Consider the following 16,518-nt stretch of genomic DNA (forward strand, 5'->3'; position numbering starts at 1 on the left):
ATCCTGGTCAACAAGGTGAAACCCCGTCTCTACTAAAAATACAAAAATTAGCTGGGCACGGTGGTGCACGACTGTAGTCCCACCTACTCGGGAGGCTGAGGCAGGAGAATTGCTTGAACCCAGAAGGTGGAGGTTGCGGTGAGCCGAGATCGTGCCATTGCACTCCAGTCTGGGTAACAACAGCGAAACTCCGTCTCAAAAAAAAAAAAAAAAATTAACTGGGTGTGATGTCTATAACCCCAGCTACTCAGGAGGCTGAGGCAGGAGAATTGCTTGAACCTGGGAGGTGGAGGTTGCAGTGAGCCCAGATCATGCCACTGCAATCCAGCCTGGGCAACAGAGCAAGACTCCGTCTCAAAAAAAAAAAAGAAAGAAAAATTATTATCTTTTCTGAAAGAAAAAACTAATTTTGCTAATTGCAGCAAATTATTTCAACCTTATAAAAATCTGTGACATTTAAATTACAATCAGGCTTTTAAGACACCTATGCTGTAGCTGAGCTATGAGCTAGCCTCACTGCTCATTTAGACACTTTGATATTATTTCTTTATTTCCTAATACATGCAAATCTCACTGAATTTTGTTGGAAAATCCAACCAACAGAAATGCTGAGTAAAATTCTATCTGAACAGACCATTATTAGCAAACAGTTTACTTTTCAAGAAAAACTGTAATAGCAATTATCATTTTTAATACTTAAACATTTTAAATTACAAACTATTAAAGTTATATGTTAAGGTACCCTATTGTAAGAAATCTAGTTTGCAAAAGCAAAATATAAATGGCAGACTACTCATGGGCAGGGAATGTAAGGGTGTATGGTAGTTGATTTACAATACGTTCTTCAACTTATGGTTTTTTTTAAATAAATAACAGTTGAGGTGTATTCAAAAATCACTGAATTCCCCTATAACTCCTACTCAAAAAGTCAGTTTTCACATAATAATTTCAGAAAACATGATCATAAAAGCAGCATAATGTCAAGTATTTAGACCGTAACTTAGATAATTTGGTTAGAAAATTGCTGCTACTTAACAAAATGATTTGATGTTTTTGGAGGCTGTGGATGGAGTTTCATTCCTGCCCAGGCTGCAGTGCAACAGCGTGATCTTGGCTTACGGCAACCTCCTCCTCCCGGGTTCAAGCGATTCTCCTGCCTCAGTCTCCTGAATAGCTGGGTAGGTATACGCCACCAAGCCAGGCTAATTTCGTATTTTTAGCAAAGACGGGGTTTCTCCATGTGGGCCAGGCTGGTCTTGAACTCCCAACCTCAGGTGATCCACCCACCTCAGCCTCCCAAAGTGCCGGGATTACAGGCGTGAGCCTCTTTAATTTTACGACGTTATTAAATATTTAATTAAAATAATACAAACATCTATTGATCATTTTGAACAATTACTAGTCACATCTACAATCATAACTCCTACTCTACACAAAGATTAATTTTCATCTAGGCAGCATAAATACAAAGAAATGTAGGTATACTTAATATCTAACAATTATACCAATGCAAGGAGTAGCTATACGCTTGTCGATTGTAAAAGCATGTGTTGAATGAATCAATCATGTTGACACGATGTTATCATATAGAATTTCATTAGTGAGCAAATCAGCCTATGACTGAAACTTACCAGATCAGCCATGTTTGGCTGCAGATCTGAAAGGGCAGTGAGGGTCCTAGATGCAAAGGAGTTTGCCATTTTCTATCTGCATATTAGAAAATACAATTTAGATATATAAACTGAATAAATGAAATAAACCATAAAGAATTCCATAAGTTAAAAATATTATTTAGGGCCGGGTGCAGTGGTTCACACCTATAATCCCAGCTACTCAGGAGGCTGAGGCAGAGAAAATTGCTAGAGCCTGGGAGGTGGAGGTTGCAGTGAACCAAGATTGTGCCACTGCACTCCAGCCAAGGTGACAGAGACTCTGTCTCAACAATAAAATAAAACAAAACATTATTTAGGAAAGCACTGGATATTTTACTTCTTCTTTGGAAAATTTTTACTATAAATGTGAATGAATATCTATTCAATTTATAGAAAGCATTTTCAAAATGTCCTCAATTTTGAATGATATAGCTATTACAGGTTTCCATTTTTAACTTTCACTTTCTAAACCATGTAAGTTTAGTTTTATTTTTTAAATTAAAAAAAATTTTTTTTGACATGAGTCTCACTCTGTGCCCCAGGCTGGAGTGCAGTAGCACAATTTCAGCTCACTGCACCTCTGCCTCCCGAGCTCAAGCGATTCTTCTGCCTCAGCCTCCTGAATAGCTGAGATTACAGGTATGTGCCACCACCCCTGGATAATTTTTGTATTTTTAGTAGAGACCGGGTTTCATCATATTGTCCAGGCTGGTCTCAAACTCCTGATCTCAAGTGATCCGCCCACCCCAAAGTGCTGGGATTACAGGCTTGAGCCACCAAGCATGGCCAAAATTAGAGTTTTACATGCAAGATGATTCAATGGGACATTTAAGGATTTAAATATATATTAGCGTCAAGCTTACCTCAAAAATACAGCAAAAGTCTGTAAATACCTCGAATTGTGCATTTGGTTACACTACGTGAAAAAAAGGTAGTGGTTTTAAACGCAGTTCTACATGGTAAATTCCATGAGGGCAGAGGTGGCATCTTACGTATTTTTACGTGTGTATTTCATAACTGAAAATACTCGCTACATATCAGATGAATGACACGGTGGTTTGTCCCTCAGCATGGCTGTGAGAGGTTCTACTGTAGTAAAAATCGTAGGCTACACCGAGCAGGTGGACTTGACTTCACTTAATAATCCAGCGCCTCTCTGTGAACGCCCACCCACCTCCCCCCGCCCCAGTTCAAGGACGTGTCTTGTATCACCTGCGTTTCAGGCAGCCTGTGGAGTTAGTCAAATATGATTTTGGTTTTGTTTTTGAGAGAGTTTCGCTCTTGTTGCCCAGGCTGGAGTGCAATGGTGAGATCTCGGCTCACCGCAACCTCTGCCTCCCGGGTTCAAGGGATTCTTCTGCCTCAGCCTCCAGAGTAGCTGGGACTACAGGCACGCGCCACCAAGCCCGGCTAATTTTGTATTTTTAGTAGAGACAGGGTTTCTCCATGTTGGCCAGGCTGGTCTTGAACTCCCAACCGCAGGTGATCCGCCCGCCTCAGCCTCCCAAAGTGTTGGGATTCTGTGGTGAGCCACTGCGCCCGGCCCAAATGTGACTGACTCGTAGTGCCACTAGTCTGTAGTCAGGTGGATTTTTTTTTCCAAGACAGTGTTGCTCTCTCGCCCAGGCTGGAGGGCAGTGGCACCGCCTTGGCTCACTGTAACCTCCACCTCCCGGGTTCAAGCGGTCCTCCCGCCTCGGCCTCTGCAACCTCCAGCTCCCAGGTTCAGGCGATCCTCCCGCCTCGGCCTCCACAACCTCCAGATCCCGGGTTCAGACCCTCCCGCCTCGGCCTCCACAACCTCCAGATCCCGGGTTCAAGCGGTCCTCCCGCCTCGGCCTCCGCAACCTCCAGATCCCGGGTTCAAGCGGTCCTCCCGCCTCGGCCTCCACAACCTCCACCTCCCGGGTTCAAGCGGTCCTCCCGCCTCGGCCTCCGCAACCTCCAGATCCCGGGTTCAAGCGGTCCTCCCGCCTCGGCCTCCACAACCTCCACCTCCCGGGTTCAAGCGGTCCTCCCGCCTCGGCCTCCGCAACCTCCAGATCCCGGGTTCAAGCGGTCCTCCCGCCTCGGCCCCCACAACCTCCAGATCCCGGGTCCAGACCCTCCCGCCTCGGCCCCCGCAACCTCCAGATCCCGGGTCCAGACCCTCCCGCCTCGGCCCCCACAACCTCCAGATCCCGGGTCCAGACCCTCCCGCCTCGGCCCCCACAACCTCCACCTCCCGGGTCCAGACCCTCCCGCCTCGGCCCCCACAACCTCCAGATCCCGGGTCCAGACCCTCCCGCCTCGGCCCCCACAACCTCCAGATCCCGGGTCCAGGAGACCCTCCCGCCTCGGCCCCCACAACCTCCGCCTCCCGGGTCCAGACCCTCCCGCCTCGGCCCCCACAACCTCCAGATCCCGGGTCCAGGAGACCCTCCCGCCTCGGCCCCCACAACCTCCAGATCCCGGGTCCAGGAGACCCTCCCGCCTCGGCCCCCACAACCTCCGCCTCCCGGGTCCAGACCCTCCCGCCTCGGCCCCCACAACCTCCGCCTCCCGGGTCCAGACCCTCCCGCCTCGGCCCCCACAACCTCCAGATCCCGGGTCCAGGAGACCCTCCCGCCTCGGCCCCCACAACCTCCGCCTCCCGGGTCCAGGAGACCCTCCCGCCTCGGCCCCCACAACCTCCGCCTCCCGGGTCCAGACCCTCCCGCCTCGGCCCCCACAACCTCCGCCTCCCGGGTCCAGACCCTCCCGCCTCGGCCCCCACAACCTCCAGATCCCGGGTCCAGACCCTCCCGCCTCGGCCCCCACAACCTCCAGATCCCGGGTCCAGGAGACCCTCCCGCCTCGGCCCCCACAACCTCCGCCTCCCGGGTCCAGGAGACCCTCCCGCCTCGGCCCCCACAACCTCCGCCTCCCGGGTCCAGACCCTCCCGCCTCGGCCCCCACAACCTCCGCCTCCCGGGTCCAGACCCTCCCGCCTCGGCCCCCACAACCTCCAGATCCCGGGTCCAGACCCTCCCGCCTCGGCCCCCACAACCTCCAGATCCCGGGTCCAGGAGACCCTCCCGCCTCGGCCCCCACAACCTCCAGATCCCGGGTCCAGGAGACCCTCCCGCCTCGGCCCCCACAACCTCCGCCTCCCGGGTCCAGACCCTCCCGCCTCGGCCCCCACAACCTCCGCCTCCCGGGTCCAGACCCTCCCGCCTCGGCCCCCACAACCTCCAGATCCCGGGTCCAGGAGACCCTCCCGCCTCGGCCCCCACAACCTCCGCCTCCCGGGTCCAGACCCTCCCGCCTCGGCCCCCACAACCTCCGCCTCCCGGGTCCAGACCCTCCCGCCTCGGCCCCCACAACCTCCGCCTCCCGGGTCCAGACCCTCCCGCCTCGGCCCCCACAACCTCCGCCTCCCGGGTCCAGACCCTCCCGCCTCGGCCCCCACAACCTCCGCCTCCCGGGTCCAGACCCTCCCGCCTCGGCCCCCACAACCTCCAGATCCCGGGTCCAGACCCTCCCGCCTCGGCCCCCACAACCTCCGCCTCCCGGGTCCAGACCCTCCCGCCTCGGCCCCCACAACCTCCGCCTCCCGGGTCCAGACCCTCCCGCCTCGGCCCCCACAACCTCCAGATCCCGGGTCCAGGAGACCCTCCCGCCTCGGCCCCCACAACCTCCAGATCCCGGGTCCAGGAGACCCTCCCGCCTCGGCCCCCACAACCTCCGCCTCCCGGGTCCAGACCCTCCCGCCTCGGCCCCCACAACCTCCGCCTCCCGGGTCCAGACCCTCCCGCCTCGGCCCCCACAACCTCCGCCTCCCGGGTCCAGACCCTCCCGCCTCGGCCCCCACAACCTCCGCCTCCCGGGTCCAGACCCTCCCGCCTCGGCCCCCACAACCTCCGCCTCCCGGGTCCAGACCCTCCCGCCTCGGCCCCCACAACCTCCAGATCCCGGGTCCAGACCCTCCCGCCTCGGCCCCCACAACCTCCAGATCCCGGGTCCAGGAGACCCTCCCGCCTCGGCCCCCACAACCTCCGCCTCCCGGGTCCAGACCCTCCCGCCTCGGCCCCCACAACCTCCGCCTCCCGGGTCCAGACCCTCCCGCCTCGGCCCCCACAACCTCCAGATCCCGGGTCCAGACCCTCCCGCCTCGGCCCCCACAACCTCCAGATCCCGGGTCCAGGAGACCCTCCCGCCTCGGCCCCCACAACCTCCGCCTCCCGGGTCCAGGAGACCCTCCCGCCTCGGCCCCCACAACCTCCGCCTCCCGGGTCCAGACCCTCCCGCCTCGGCCCCCACAACCTCCGCCTCCCGGGTCCAGACCCTCCCGCCTCGGCCCCCACAACCTCCAGATCCCGGGTCCAGACCCTCCCGCCTCGGCCCCCACAACCTCCAGATCCCGGGTCCAGGAGACCCTCCCGCCTCGGCCCCCACAACCTCCAGATCCCGGGTCCAGGAGACCCTCCCGCCTCGGCCCCCACAACCTCCGCCTCCCGGGTCCAGACCCTCCCGCCTCGGCCCCCACAACCTCCGCCTCCCGGGTCCAGACCCTCCCGCCTCGGCCCCCACAACCTCCAGATCCCGGGTCCAGGAGACCCTCCCGCCTCGGCCCCCACAACCTCCGCCTCCCGGGTCCAGACCCTCCCGCCTCGGCCCCCACAACCTCCGCCTCCCGGGTCCAGACCCTCCCGCCTCGGCCCCCACAACCTCCGCCTCCCGGGTCCAGACCCTCCCGCCTCGGCCCCCACAACCTCCGCCTCCCGGGTCCAGACCCTCCCGCCTCGGCCCCCACAACCTCCGCCTCCCGGGTCCAGACCCTCCCGCCTCGGCCCCCACAACCTCCAGATCCCGGGTCCAGACCCTCCCGCCTCGGCCCCCACAACCTCCAGATCCCGGGTCCAGGAGACCCTCCCGCCTCGGCCCCCACAACCTCCAGATCCCGGGTCCAGGAGACCCTCCCGCCTCGGCCCCCACAACCTCCGCCTCCCGGGTCCAGACCCTCCCGCCTCGGCCCCCACAACCTCCGCCTCCCGGGTCCAGACCCTCCCGCCTCGGCCCCCACAACCTCCGCCTCCCGGGTCCAGACCCTCCCGCCTCGGCCCCCACAACCTCCGCCTCCCGGGTCCAGACCCTCCCGCCTCGGCCCCCACAACCTCCGCCTCCCGGGTCCAGACCCTCCCGCCTCGGCCCCCACAACCTCCGCCTCCCGGGTCCAGACCCTCCCGCCTCGGCCCCCACAACCTCCAGATCCCGGGTCCAGACCCTCCCGCCTCGGCCCCCACAACCTCCAGATCCCGGGTCCAGGAGACCCTCCCGCCTCGGCCCCCACAACCTCCGCCTCCCGGGTCCAGACCCTCCCGCCTCGGCCCCCACAACCTCCAGATCCCGGGTCCAGGAGACCCTCCCGCCTCGGCCCCCACAACCTCCAGATCCCGGGTCCAGGAGACCCTCCCGCCTCGGCCCCCACAACCTCCGCCTCCCGGGTCCAGACCCTCCCGCCTCGGCCCCCACAACCTCCGCCTCCCGGGTCCAGACCCTCCCGCCTCGGCCCCCGCGCCGCCACGCCCGGGTCACTTTTCGCGTTGTAGTCGGGACGGGCTGCGTGTCGGCCGAGCTGGCCTCGAACTCCCGACCTCAGGTGTCCGCAGTGCCGGGAGGGCCGGGAAGAGCCCCGCGGCCCCTTTTTACCGACAGGTCGAGGCCCGGAAAGCTCCGCTCCGCCAGGGCCCCCCGCGTGTCCTCCGCGCCGGCCGCGAGACCCCCGGGCAGGGCCAAGCTGCGGAGGCCGCGGGAGACGCCGGGAGGGCGGCGGGACAGGACCCCACACGCTCCCCGCAGGCCTCGGTCGGCCGGACCCGGGCCGGCCCCACCGCGGACGCCGCCTCACAGCCGTCCACGCCAAGGCTCACCCGAGGCTTCCCGGCCCTGCACAGCGGCAGCCGCGACCTCGCGGACCTGGCTCCCCCGACTCCCGAGTCGCCCGCGCTTCGCGGCTTTTCCACAGGACGCTCGGCCCACAGACTCGTGCAGGTGCGACGGCGCGCGACCGTTAGCGAGAGGCCCCGCCCCGTCACGGGAGACTCCGCCCCCCGCCGCGCACTGACTCCGCCCCTACCATCACGGTCTCCGCCCTCTGGCAATGACTCCGCCCCGCCGCGCACTGACTCCGCCCCTACCACCACGGTCTCCGCCCTCTGGCAATGACTCCGCCCCGCCAAGCACTGACTCCGCCCCAACCAATCACGGTCTCCGCCCTCTGGCAATGACTCCGCCCCAACCAATCACGGTCTCCGCCCTCTGGCAATGACTCCGCCCCACCAATTACTGACTCCGCCCCGCCAAGCACTGACTCCGCCCCAACCAATCACGGTCTTGGCCCTCTGGCAATGACTCCGCCCCGCCAAGCACTGACTCCGCCCCAACCAATCACGGTCTTCGCCCTCTGGCAATGACTCCGCCCCACCATGCTCCGACTCCGCCTTCCGGGGGAGGGGAGGTGCTCCCGGTTCCCTTTTCTTCCTTCCCGGGAGTGGGAGGGGCAGGGGGGGGTCTCCGTGCGCACTCACGGCCGCGAGTGGCTCGATTCAAAAAGAATGTGTGCCGGCAAAAAACAGACATATCCATCTATCTGTAATATTATAAAGTGGAGCTCGAATCCCAGCACCTGGGAGGCCGAGGCAGGCGGATCATTTGGGCTCAGGAGTTCAAGACCAGCTTTGGCAACATGATGAAGCCCTGTCTCTACTAAAAATACCAAAAAAAAAAAAAAAATTAAACAGGCCTGGGGGCGAATGCCTGGTTGTCCTTTGGCGCCGCCCGCCTACTGGAGTAGTCCCAGCTACTCGGGAGGCTGAGGCATGGAAATCGCTTAAACCCAGGAGAGGGAGGTTGCAGTGAGCGGACAGTGCACTCCAGCCTGGGCAACAGAGTGAGACTCCCAAAAAAAATTAGCCAAGCGTGATGGTGCATGCCTTTTGTCCCAGCTACTGGGGAAGCTGAGGCGGGAGGATCGCTTGAGCTCAGGAGTTCCAGGCTGCAGTGAGCTCTGATGGCACCACTGCACTTCAGCCTGGGCAAGAGTAAGACCTTGTCTCTACAAAATTAATTAATTAATATAATATATCTACATCTAATGATAGATTTGACATGTAGTATCAAGAAAGTACCCATAGATGTGTATACCTGTGCATGAAAAATACATATATAATTAGGTGTGCTAGGCCGGGCAAGGTGGCTCACGCCTGTAATCCAAGCACTTTGGAGGCCAAGGCGGGCGGATCACCTGAGGTCGGGAGTTCAAGACCAGCCTGACCAACACGGTGAAACCTCGTCTTTTAAAAATAAATAAGTAAATAAGAAAAATAAGAAAAAAAAATAGGTATGCTGAGGATTGGACTTAGGTGAATCTGACAAAAAATTTCTCAGTTCTTCATGTTTTTATTAACTTCCATTTAGAAATCTTTTTAGTCTGGATAAGCAGAGACTGACTAGAAAAAAGAAAAAGAAAAAAAATCTTGTTAGTGTAATGACTTATTATACTAATTTTTGTTAACAGAGTATCATATCAGTCCTGAGCAGTGAGATCCAAAAACTAGGTCCATTAAATTTGTCACCTACTACTGTCCACAGGTCGCATTATTTAAGCTTCTCTTTAGAAAGAAAGAGAACAACAGCTTTGGGACATATTACACAAACATACAGTACAAATGAAACGTGCACCTGTAGAGCCAAGTGTTATGTGATTGCTAAGTTATTATTAGATTGTGAGGTCTGGCTCCAGCCAACAGAGATCAGACATAGCAGTTAGGACGACCCCAAATGTATAAGGGCTCCCGGACCAGCCCCCAGTGTAAAGAAAAAGAAAGAGAAGCTTTTTCTTTTAGAAACTTGGGCAGAACAACTAAGCCAAGACATGTTAAAAAAAAAAGTTTAGGCCGGGCGCGGTGGCTCAAGCCTGTAATCCCAGCACTTTGGGAGGCCGAGGCGGGTGGATCACGAGGTCAACAGATTGAGACCATCCTGGTCAACATGGTGAAACCCCGTCTCTACTAAAAATATAAAAAAATTAGCTGGGCATGGTGGTGCGTGCCTGTAATCCCAGCTACTCAGGAGGCTGAGGCAGGAGAATTGCCTGAACCCAGGGGCAGAGGTTGCGGTGAGCCGAGATCGCGCCATTGCACTCCAGCCTGGGTAACAAGAGCAAAACTCCGTCTCAAAAAAAAAAAAAAAAAAAAAAAAAAGTTTAAAAAGGAAAATTATAAAGTAAAAGCGGAGGGAATTGTGGGAAGTAGAAAAGTTCCTTTTTAAAGTTGCCTTTCTTGTTAAAGAGCAGGTGTGCTAATAACTTTGTTCAGCCCTCTCCTAAGTAGCTGTTAGACACGCCATGCTTACAGGCACGTAGTACATTCTATGTTCTTGTATTTTAACCAGGATATCTGTGCTGGACGTGCTCACAGGCCTGTCCCAGCTCTCCACTGCTTTTACCTGTTTAGAAAAGTGTTAAGTTGTTAGCCAGTCGGATTTTAGTTTAAATTGTGAGATTTAGCTCCAGCCGACAGAGATCAGACACAGCGGTAAGGAAGACCCCATATGCGTGAGGGATAAATGTGTCTGTTTTTCCTTTATTCCTTGTACTCTCGTGGCAAGATGGCCAGTGCGGGTCCCCTTCCCGCAGTCCAGGAAGTAAAAATTGCGTTGCTGAAGGGTCCTTTGTCTCAGTGCTGATTTTTCTTTATGGCACTGAGTATCTGTTTCCAACAAATATTCCAGGCCAATTCTCATCAAAACCAAGCTGGGGCCGGGTGCAGTGGCTCACATTATTTCATAAATAATAAAAAACGTATTTAAAATTTGTTACAGAGGCCGGGCGCGGTGGCTCACGCCTGTAATCCAAGCACTTTGGAGGCCAAGGTGGGCGGATCACCTGAGGTTGGGCGTTCAAGACCAGCCTGACTAACATAGTGAAACCCGGTCTTAAAAAAAAAAAAAAATTGTTACAGAGGAGTTGAATTTCCTACTATGATTATAGGGGTTTCTTTGTCAATTTCCATTTGTACTTGTGCCCATTTTTTCTTGATATCTTTGAGGTTATGATGTTAGGTGCATACAAACTCATGACAGTTGCGTCTTTTTTAATTATTATTATTATTTGAACAGACTCTTGCTCTATAGCCCAGGCCGGAGTGCAGTGGTGGGATCTCCGCTCACCGCAACCTCCGCCTCCTGGGTTCAGGCAATTCTCCTGCCTCAGCCTCCCGAGTAGCTGGGATTACAGGCACGCGCCACCATGCCCAGCTAATTTTTTTGTATTTTTAGTAGAGACGGGGTTTCACCATGTTGGCCAGAAGGTCTCAATCTCTGACCTCATGAACTGCTCGCCTCGACCTCCCAAAGTGTTAGGATTACAGGCATGAGCCACTGCACCTGGCCTTTTTTTTTTTTTTAGGTAGAGTCTTGCTCTGTTGCCCAAGCTGGACAGTGGCACGATCTTGGCTCACTGCAACCTCCACCTCCTGGGTTCAAGCAATTCTCCTGTCTCAGCCTCCTGAATTGCTGGGACTACAGGTGCCCCGCACCGTGCCCAGCTAATTTTTGTATTTTTAATAGAGACAGGGTTTCACCATGTTGTTCAGGCTGGTCTTGAACTACTGGCCTCAAAAGATCTGCCTGCCTTGACCTCCCAAAGAGTTGGGATTCCAGGCGGGATCCACCACATCCAGCCTGCTCTCCTTTCTGATGCATGTGGTCAGTTGGATGTCAGCTTGGAGTAAAGGCTCTGCGGCCACATAGAACAGCAGACGATGGGGAAGAGCAGGACAGGCTGGGGCCCAGCACAGGCAGCGTGGGAAACAGGCAAGACACACCTTCCGTCAGCCTGGGTCTCACCTGGAGAAATTCATGTCAGGGATTAGACTGGTTAGCTTTAATTTACCAAGTGGCTTTTAAAAATCGATAATTTTTTCTTTTTTCTTTTTTTTTGAGACAGAGTTTCGCTCGTTACCCAGGCTGGAGTGCAATGGCGCGATCTCGGCTCACCGCAACCTCCGCCTCCTGGGTTCAGCCAATTCTCCTGCCTCAGCCTCCTGAGTAGCTGGGATTACAGGCACGCGCCACCATGCCCAGCTAATTTTTTGTATTTTTAGCAGAGACGGGGTTTCACCATGTTGACCAGGATGGTCTCGATCTCTTGACCTCGTGATCCACCCGCCTTGGCCTCCCAAAGTGCTGGGATTACAGGCATGAGCCACCGCGCCCAGTGATAATTTTTTCTTTTCTTTCTTTTTTTTTTTTTTTTTTGAGATGGAGTCTTGCTCTGTCGCCAGGCTGGAGTGCAGTGGCACAATCTCGGCTCACTGCAACCTCCGCCTTCCAGGTTCAAGAGATTCTCCTGCCTTGGCCTCCCTAGTAGCTGGGACTACGGTCACCCTGCTGCCACCATGCCAAGCTGGTTTTTGTATTTTTAGTAGAGATGGGGTTTCACCATATTGGCCAGGCTGGTCTCAAATTTCTGACCTTGTGATCTGCCCACGTCAGCCTCCCAGAGTGTTGGGATTACAGGTGTAAACCACTGTGCCTGGCCGATAGTTGCTTTATATCTCATTTGAATCAGAGTCAGGCATAAATGTTTAAAGAACAATTGGCTGAGCACGGTGGCTTGTGCCTGTAATCCCAGCACTTTGGGAGGCTGAGGCGGTTGGATCATCTGAGGTCAGGAGTTCAGACCAGACTGTGCAACATGGTGAAACCTCGTCTCTACTAAAAATACAAAAACTAGCCAGGTGTGGTGACGGGCGCCTGTAATCCCAGCTACTCAGGTGTCGGGGGAGCCCCGCAAGTGCTGGGGCAAGGGTCTGAAGCTCAGCCTGTTCCCATATAAACACTGATTTAGAAAAGAATTAGAAATGTAGGCACATAGTTTTTTCTTTATATAATCACATAAAATCTTATAGTTACTTATCCTGAAGATAGATACTCAACGTAACCTTTAATCTTACTAATGACTGTCGGGTTATGAAGCACGGAACTGAGGTGACATCGTGAACAAGGTGAGCCTAAGGCAAAATGCTCTAAGCCCCCTGTGACGCCCGCATGAGGGCTGCTGGAGGGCGCCCCGGCTGTGCGGCAGTGCCAGCGCTGGGAAAGGCCCGCTGTTTAGCCAGCTGGGGAAGGAGGTGTCCAGAATGGCCGAGACGCCTCCTTCCTGGGGGAGTTAGGAGAAAACAGCCGGGCTGCTGTCAGGGAGGCCCACAGACATCCGTGGGCTTAACGGTGTCTATGTGATGCTGGACCTCAGCGGTCACGTTCCATGTCCACTCTCACGCTCCGCTTCTGCACCTGGCCCCTCCTTTTCTCAGAAGGTAAGAATTAATAATAGTAACATAATCTTAGTGTCCTTGACATTTCTGAGAAACATGCAAAGGGCGCTGGTGCAGCAGGTTTTCTCCCCGCCTGGGCTACTTCAAAGTCCTGGGCCCCCTGTCTCCAAGACACGGGACTTACCTGACCCTCTGTCACCGACCACCATTACCTCACCCTACCTTCCCTGCCCCCCGCTTTGCACTCCATAAAAGTCAGAGTGTCCAGGCACTCGGGCCATAGCTGGACTCCGCGATTTGGTTGGCAGTGGACCCTGGGCCCAAACTCTCTTTTCTCTGTCTCTGTGTCTTTTATTTCTATAGTTTCTCATCTCTGCACCAGGAGGGAGGGTCTCACAGACCCTGTAGGGCTGGACCCTATACTCAGAAGGGTGAAGCGGGGCAGTCACTTGAACCCAGGAGGCAGAGGAGGCAGTGAGCCGAGATCCCACTCCAACCTCAGTGACACGGAGAGACTCCCCAAGAAAAGAAAAAGAGAGAGAGAGAGAAAAAAAAAAAGAGAGAAAGAAAGAGACAGAGAAAGAAAGAAAAGAAAGAGCAAGAGAGAAAGAAAGAGATAGAAGGAAAAGAAAGAAAGGGAAAGAGAAAGTAAGGAGGGAGGGAGGGAAGGAAGGAAGGAAGGAATTAAGAGGAAAGGAAGAACAGAAGGAAGGGAGGGAAGAATTGTTATTTTTAATACATTTAAAACATGTGGCCGGGCACGGTGGCTCAGGCCTGTAGTCCCGGCACTTTGGGAGGCTGAGGCGGGTCTATCACTTGAACTCCAGAGCTCGAGACCAGCCTGGGGAACATGGCAAGACCCTGCCTCTACAAAAAATACAACAATTGGCTGGGCATGGCGGTGTACGCCTGCAGTGCAAGCTAGTCAGGAGGCTGGGGCGGGAGGATCACCTGAACTTGAGGAAGCTGCGGCTGCAGTGGGCTGAGAGCACACCACTACCCTTGAGCCTGAGTGGCAGAGACCCTGTCTCAAAAAATAAAATAACATGAAAAAAATTAAAATGGTCACGGAAGTGGGTGTTGAAGTCCTGACTTCCCGTGACACTTTTGGGGGAAATATGACAATTTACAGATGAGGTTAGGTCAACTGACTCATTGGATGTCTTGGGTAAAATTTCCTATCAATATTTCTGTGATGTCTATTTGAACTCATTTTTTTTTTTTTTTTTTTGAGACATAGTCATGCTTTGTGGCCCAGGCTGGAATGCAGTGGTACAATTTCAGCTCACTGCAAACTTCACCTCCCGGGATCCAGAGATTCTCCTGCTTCAGCCTCCTGAGCTGGGATTACAGGAGCCTGCTACCATGCCCGGCTAATTTTTCTATTTGTAATAGATTCAGGATGTTTTTTTTTTAATGACGTTTCGCTCTTGTTACCCAGGCTGGAGTGCAATGGCGTGATCTCGGCTCACCGCAACCTCCGCCTCCCGGGTTCAGGCAATTCTCCTGCCTCAGCCTCCTGAGTAGCTGGGATTACAGGCACGCGCCACCATGCCCAGCTAATTTTTTGTATTCTCAGTAGAGATGGGGTTTCACCATGTTGACCAGGATGGTCTCGATCTCTTGACCTCATGATCCACCCGCCTCGGCCTCCCAAAGTGCTGGGATTACAGGTGTGAGCCACCACGCCCGGCCCTCTTGCCCACTTCTTACCGTACATGGGGCTGGCAGAGAAGAGAAGACAGAACCGCCATCTTGAGCATGTCTAGTCCCTGGTTCCTGCCAGCATTCATCCAGGCAAGCTCCTGCTGGCTTGTCTATGTCTGCAGCTCGACTTACAGGTTGCTCTTTGTTAGAAAATGATTTGGGGCTGCTTTTCATTAAAAAGAAAAGCCTTGGCCGGACGTGGTGGCTCACGACTGTAATCCCAGCACTTTGGGAGGCAGAGGTCGGTGGATCACCTGAAGTGACAAGTTCGAGACCAGCCTGGCCAACATGATGAAACCTCATCTCTACTGAAAAAATTAGCTGGGCACAGTGGCCCGTGCCTATAATTCCAGCTACTCGGGAGGCTGACAGAGGAGAATTGTTTGAACCTAGGAGGCAGAGGTTGCGGTGAGCCAATATTGTACCACTGTACTCCAGCCTGGGCAAGAGAGTGAGACTCTGTCTCAAGAAAAAAAAAAAACGCCTTACCAAGGCCTTCCATAGCCTATTTGCCTAAGTGATTCCTTCTTACCTCCTGTACCATTATCCCAGAATATGACTTCTAATCTTAGAAAACTGTGCCCCTTCTAGAGAGTTGACAAATGTCAAATACTTTTTTTTTTTCTTTTTGGGGGACGGAGTCTCACTCTGTCGCCCAGGCTGGAGTGCAGTGGTACTGACTCAGCTCGCTGCAACCTCTGCCTTCGCGGTTCAAGTGGTTCCCCTGCCTCAGCCTCCTCACACCCCACCACACCTGGCTAATTTTTTTATTTAGTAGAGATGGGGTTTCCCCATGTTGGCGGGAATAGTCTCCATCTCCTGTCCTCCTGATCCACCCGCCTTGGCCTCCCACAGTGCTGAGATTACAGTCGTGAGCCACTGCACCCAGCCCCAGTGCTATTTTTTAAGGGAGGGACTAATTATTTTAAAAATACGGCCGGGCGCACTGGCCCATGCCTGTAATCCCAGCACAGTGGGAGGCCCAGGCAGGAGGATCACCTGAGGTCAGGAGTTGGAGACCAGCTTCGCCAACATAACGAAACTCCGTCTCTACTAAAAATACAGAAATTAGCCAGGCCTGGTGGCGCGTGCCTGTAATCCCAGCTACTACGGGGGCTGAGGCAGGAGAATCGCTTGAACCCAGGAGGCAGAGGTTGTGGTGAGCTGAGGCTGTGCCACTGCCCTCCAGCCTGGGGACAGAGGGAGACTCCGTCTCACAAGCTAACAAAGGACAAAAACAACTACAAAAATCCTATGAAAATCTTTCTGGACCTCAGCGCGCTACTTGTTCCGTGGGGTGACGAAGGGGCCCGCTCTCAGCCTCGGGTCCGAGGGCTCCATGCAGGTCAGGCCCGGGTTCCTGACGCTCTCATTCTTGCTCTGCAGGAGCCCAGCCTTCCCCGGCGAGCTCGCTTTCTGACCCACATCTTGACTTCTGTCACTTGCTTGACTGTAAGGCAGAGCCACCCGTAGAGGAATGGGCTTAAAAGGAGGGTAGGGGAGGAGACGCCAAGGAACAGAGAGAAAGGTGCCAAGAGGACGTCATTACCTGGAAGGCCCTGAGGCTGCCTATGAGATCCGGTGACCGACCGTCGTCGGGTGCTGGAGAAATGTCACTCAGGCACATTGAAACACTCTCCAGGCCGGGGGCAGTGGCTCACGCCTGTCATCCCAGCACTTTGGGAGGCCGAGGTGGGTGGATCACGAGGTCAAGAGATCAAGACCATCTTGGCCAACACAGTGAAACCCCGTCTCTATATACATATAAAAAAAAATATTTTTCGTGGTTTATAATTATTATTTTTTGGGGGACGGGGAGAGGGGAGACGAAGTCTTGCTCTCTTGCCCAGGCTGGAGTGCTG

General features: G+C 54.8%; 1 protein-coding gene across 8 annotated transcripts in view; it reads right to left on the minus strand.

The window, feature by feature from the left end:
* The window catches only part of MEIOB (meiosis specific with OB-fold), a 41,996-nt gene extending 34,338 nt beyond the window's left edge, over positions 1 to 7,658 (minus strand). For 7 of the 8 annotated variants that reach the window (XM_035266492.3, XM_017978623.5, XM_054242421.2 and 4 more), the window contains exons 1-2: positions 7,544 to 7,658; positions 1,632 to 1,707 (exon numbers count right to left, since the gene is read on the minus strand). In XM_035266492.3, coding sequence (XP_035122383.1) covers positions 1,632 to 1,700 — 69 coding nt within the window. In that variant the 5' untranslated portion in view covers positions 1,701 to 1,707; positions 7,544 to 7,658. Of the gene's footprint in view, positions 1 to 1,631; positions 1,708 to 2,515; positions 2,572 to 7,543 lie in introns of those variants that run through there. The other variant, XM_054242418.2, reaches the window with a different exon arrangement.
* Positions 7,659 to 16,518: the final 8,860 nt, after the last annotated feature.

Source organism: Callithrix jacchus, chromosome 12, assembly GCF_049354715.1.
Source record: "Callithrix jacchus isolate 240 chromosome 12, calJac240_pri, whole genome shotgun sequence".
In the NCBI taxonomy this organism is placed as follows: domain Eukaryota; kingdom Metazoa; phylum Chordata; class Mammalia; order Primates; family Cebidae; genus Callithrix; species Callithrix jacchus.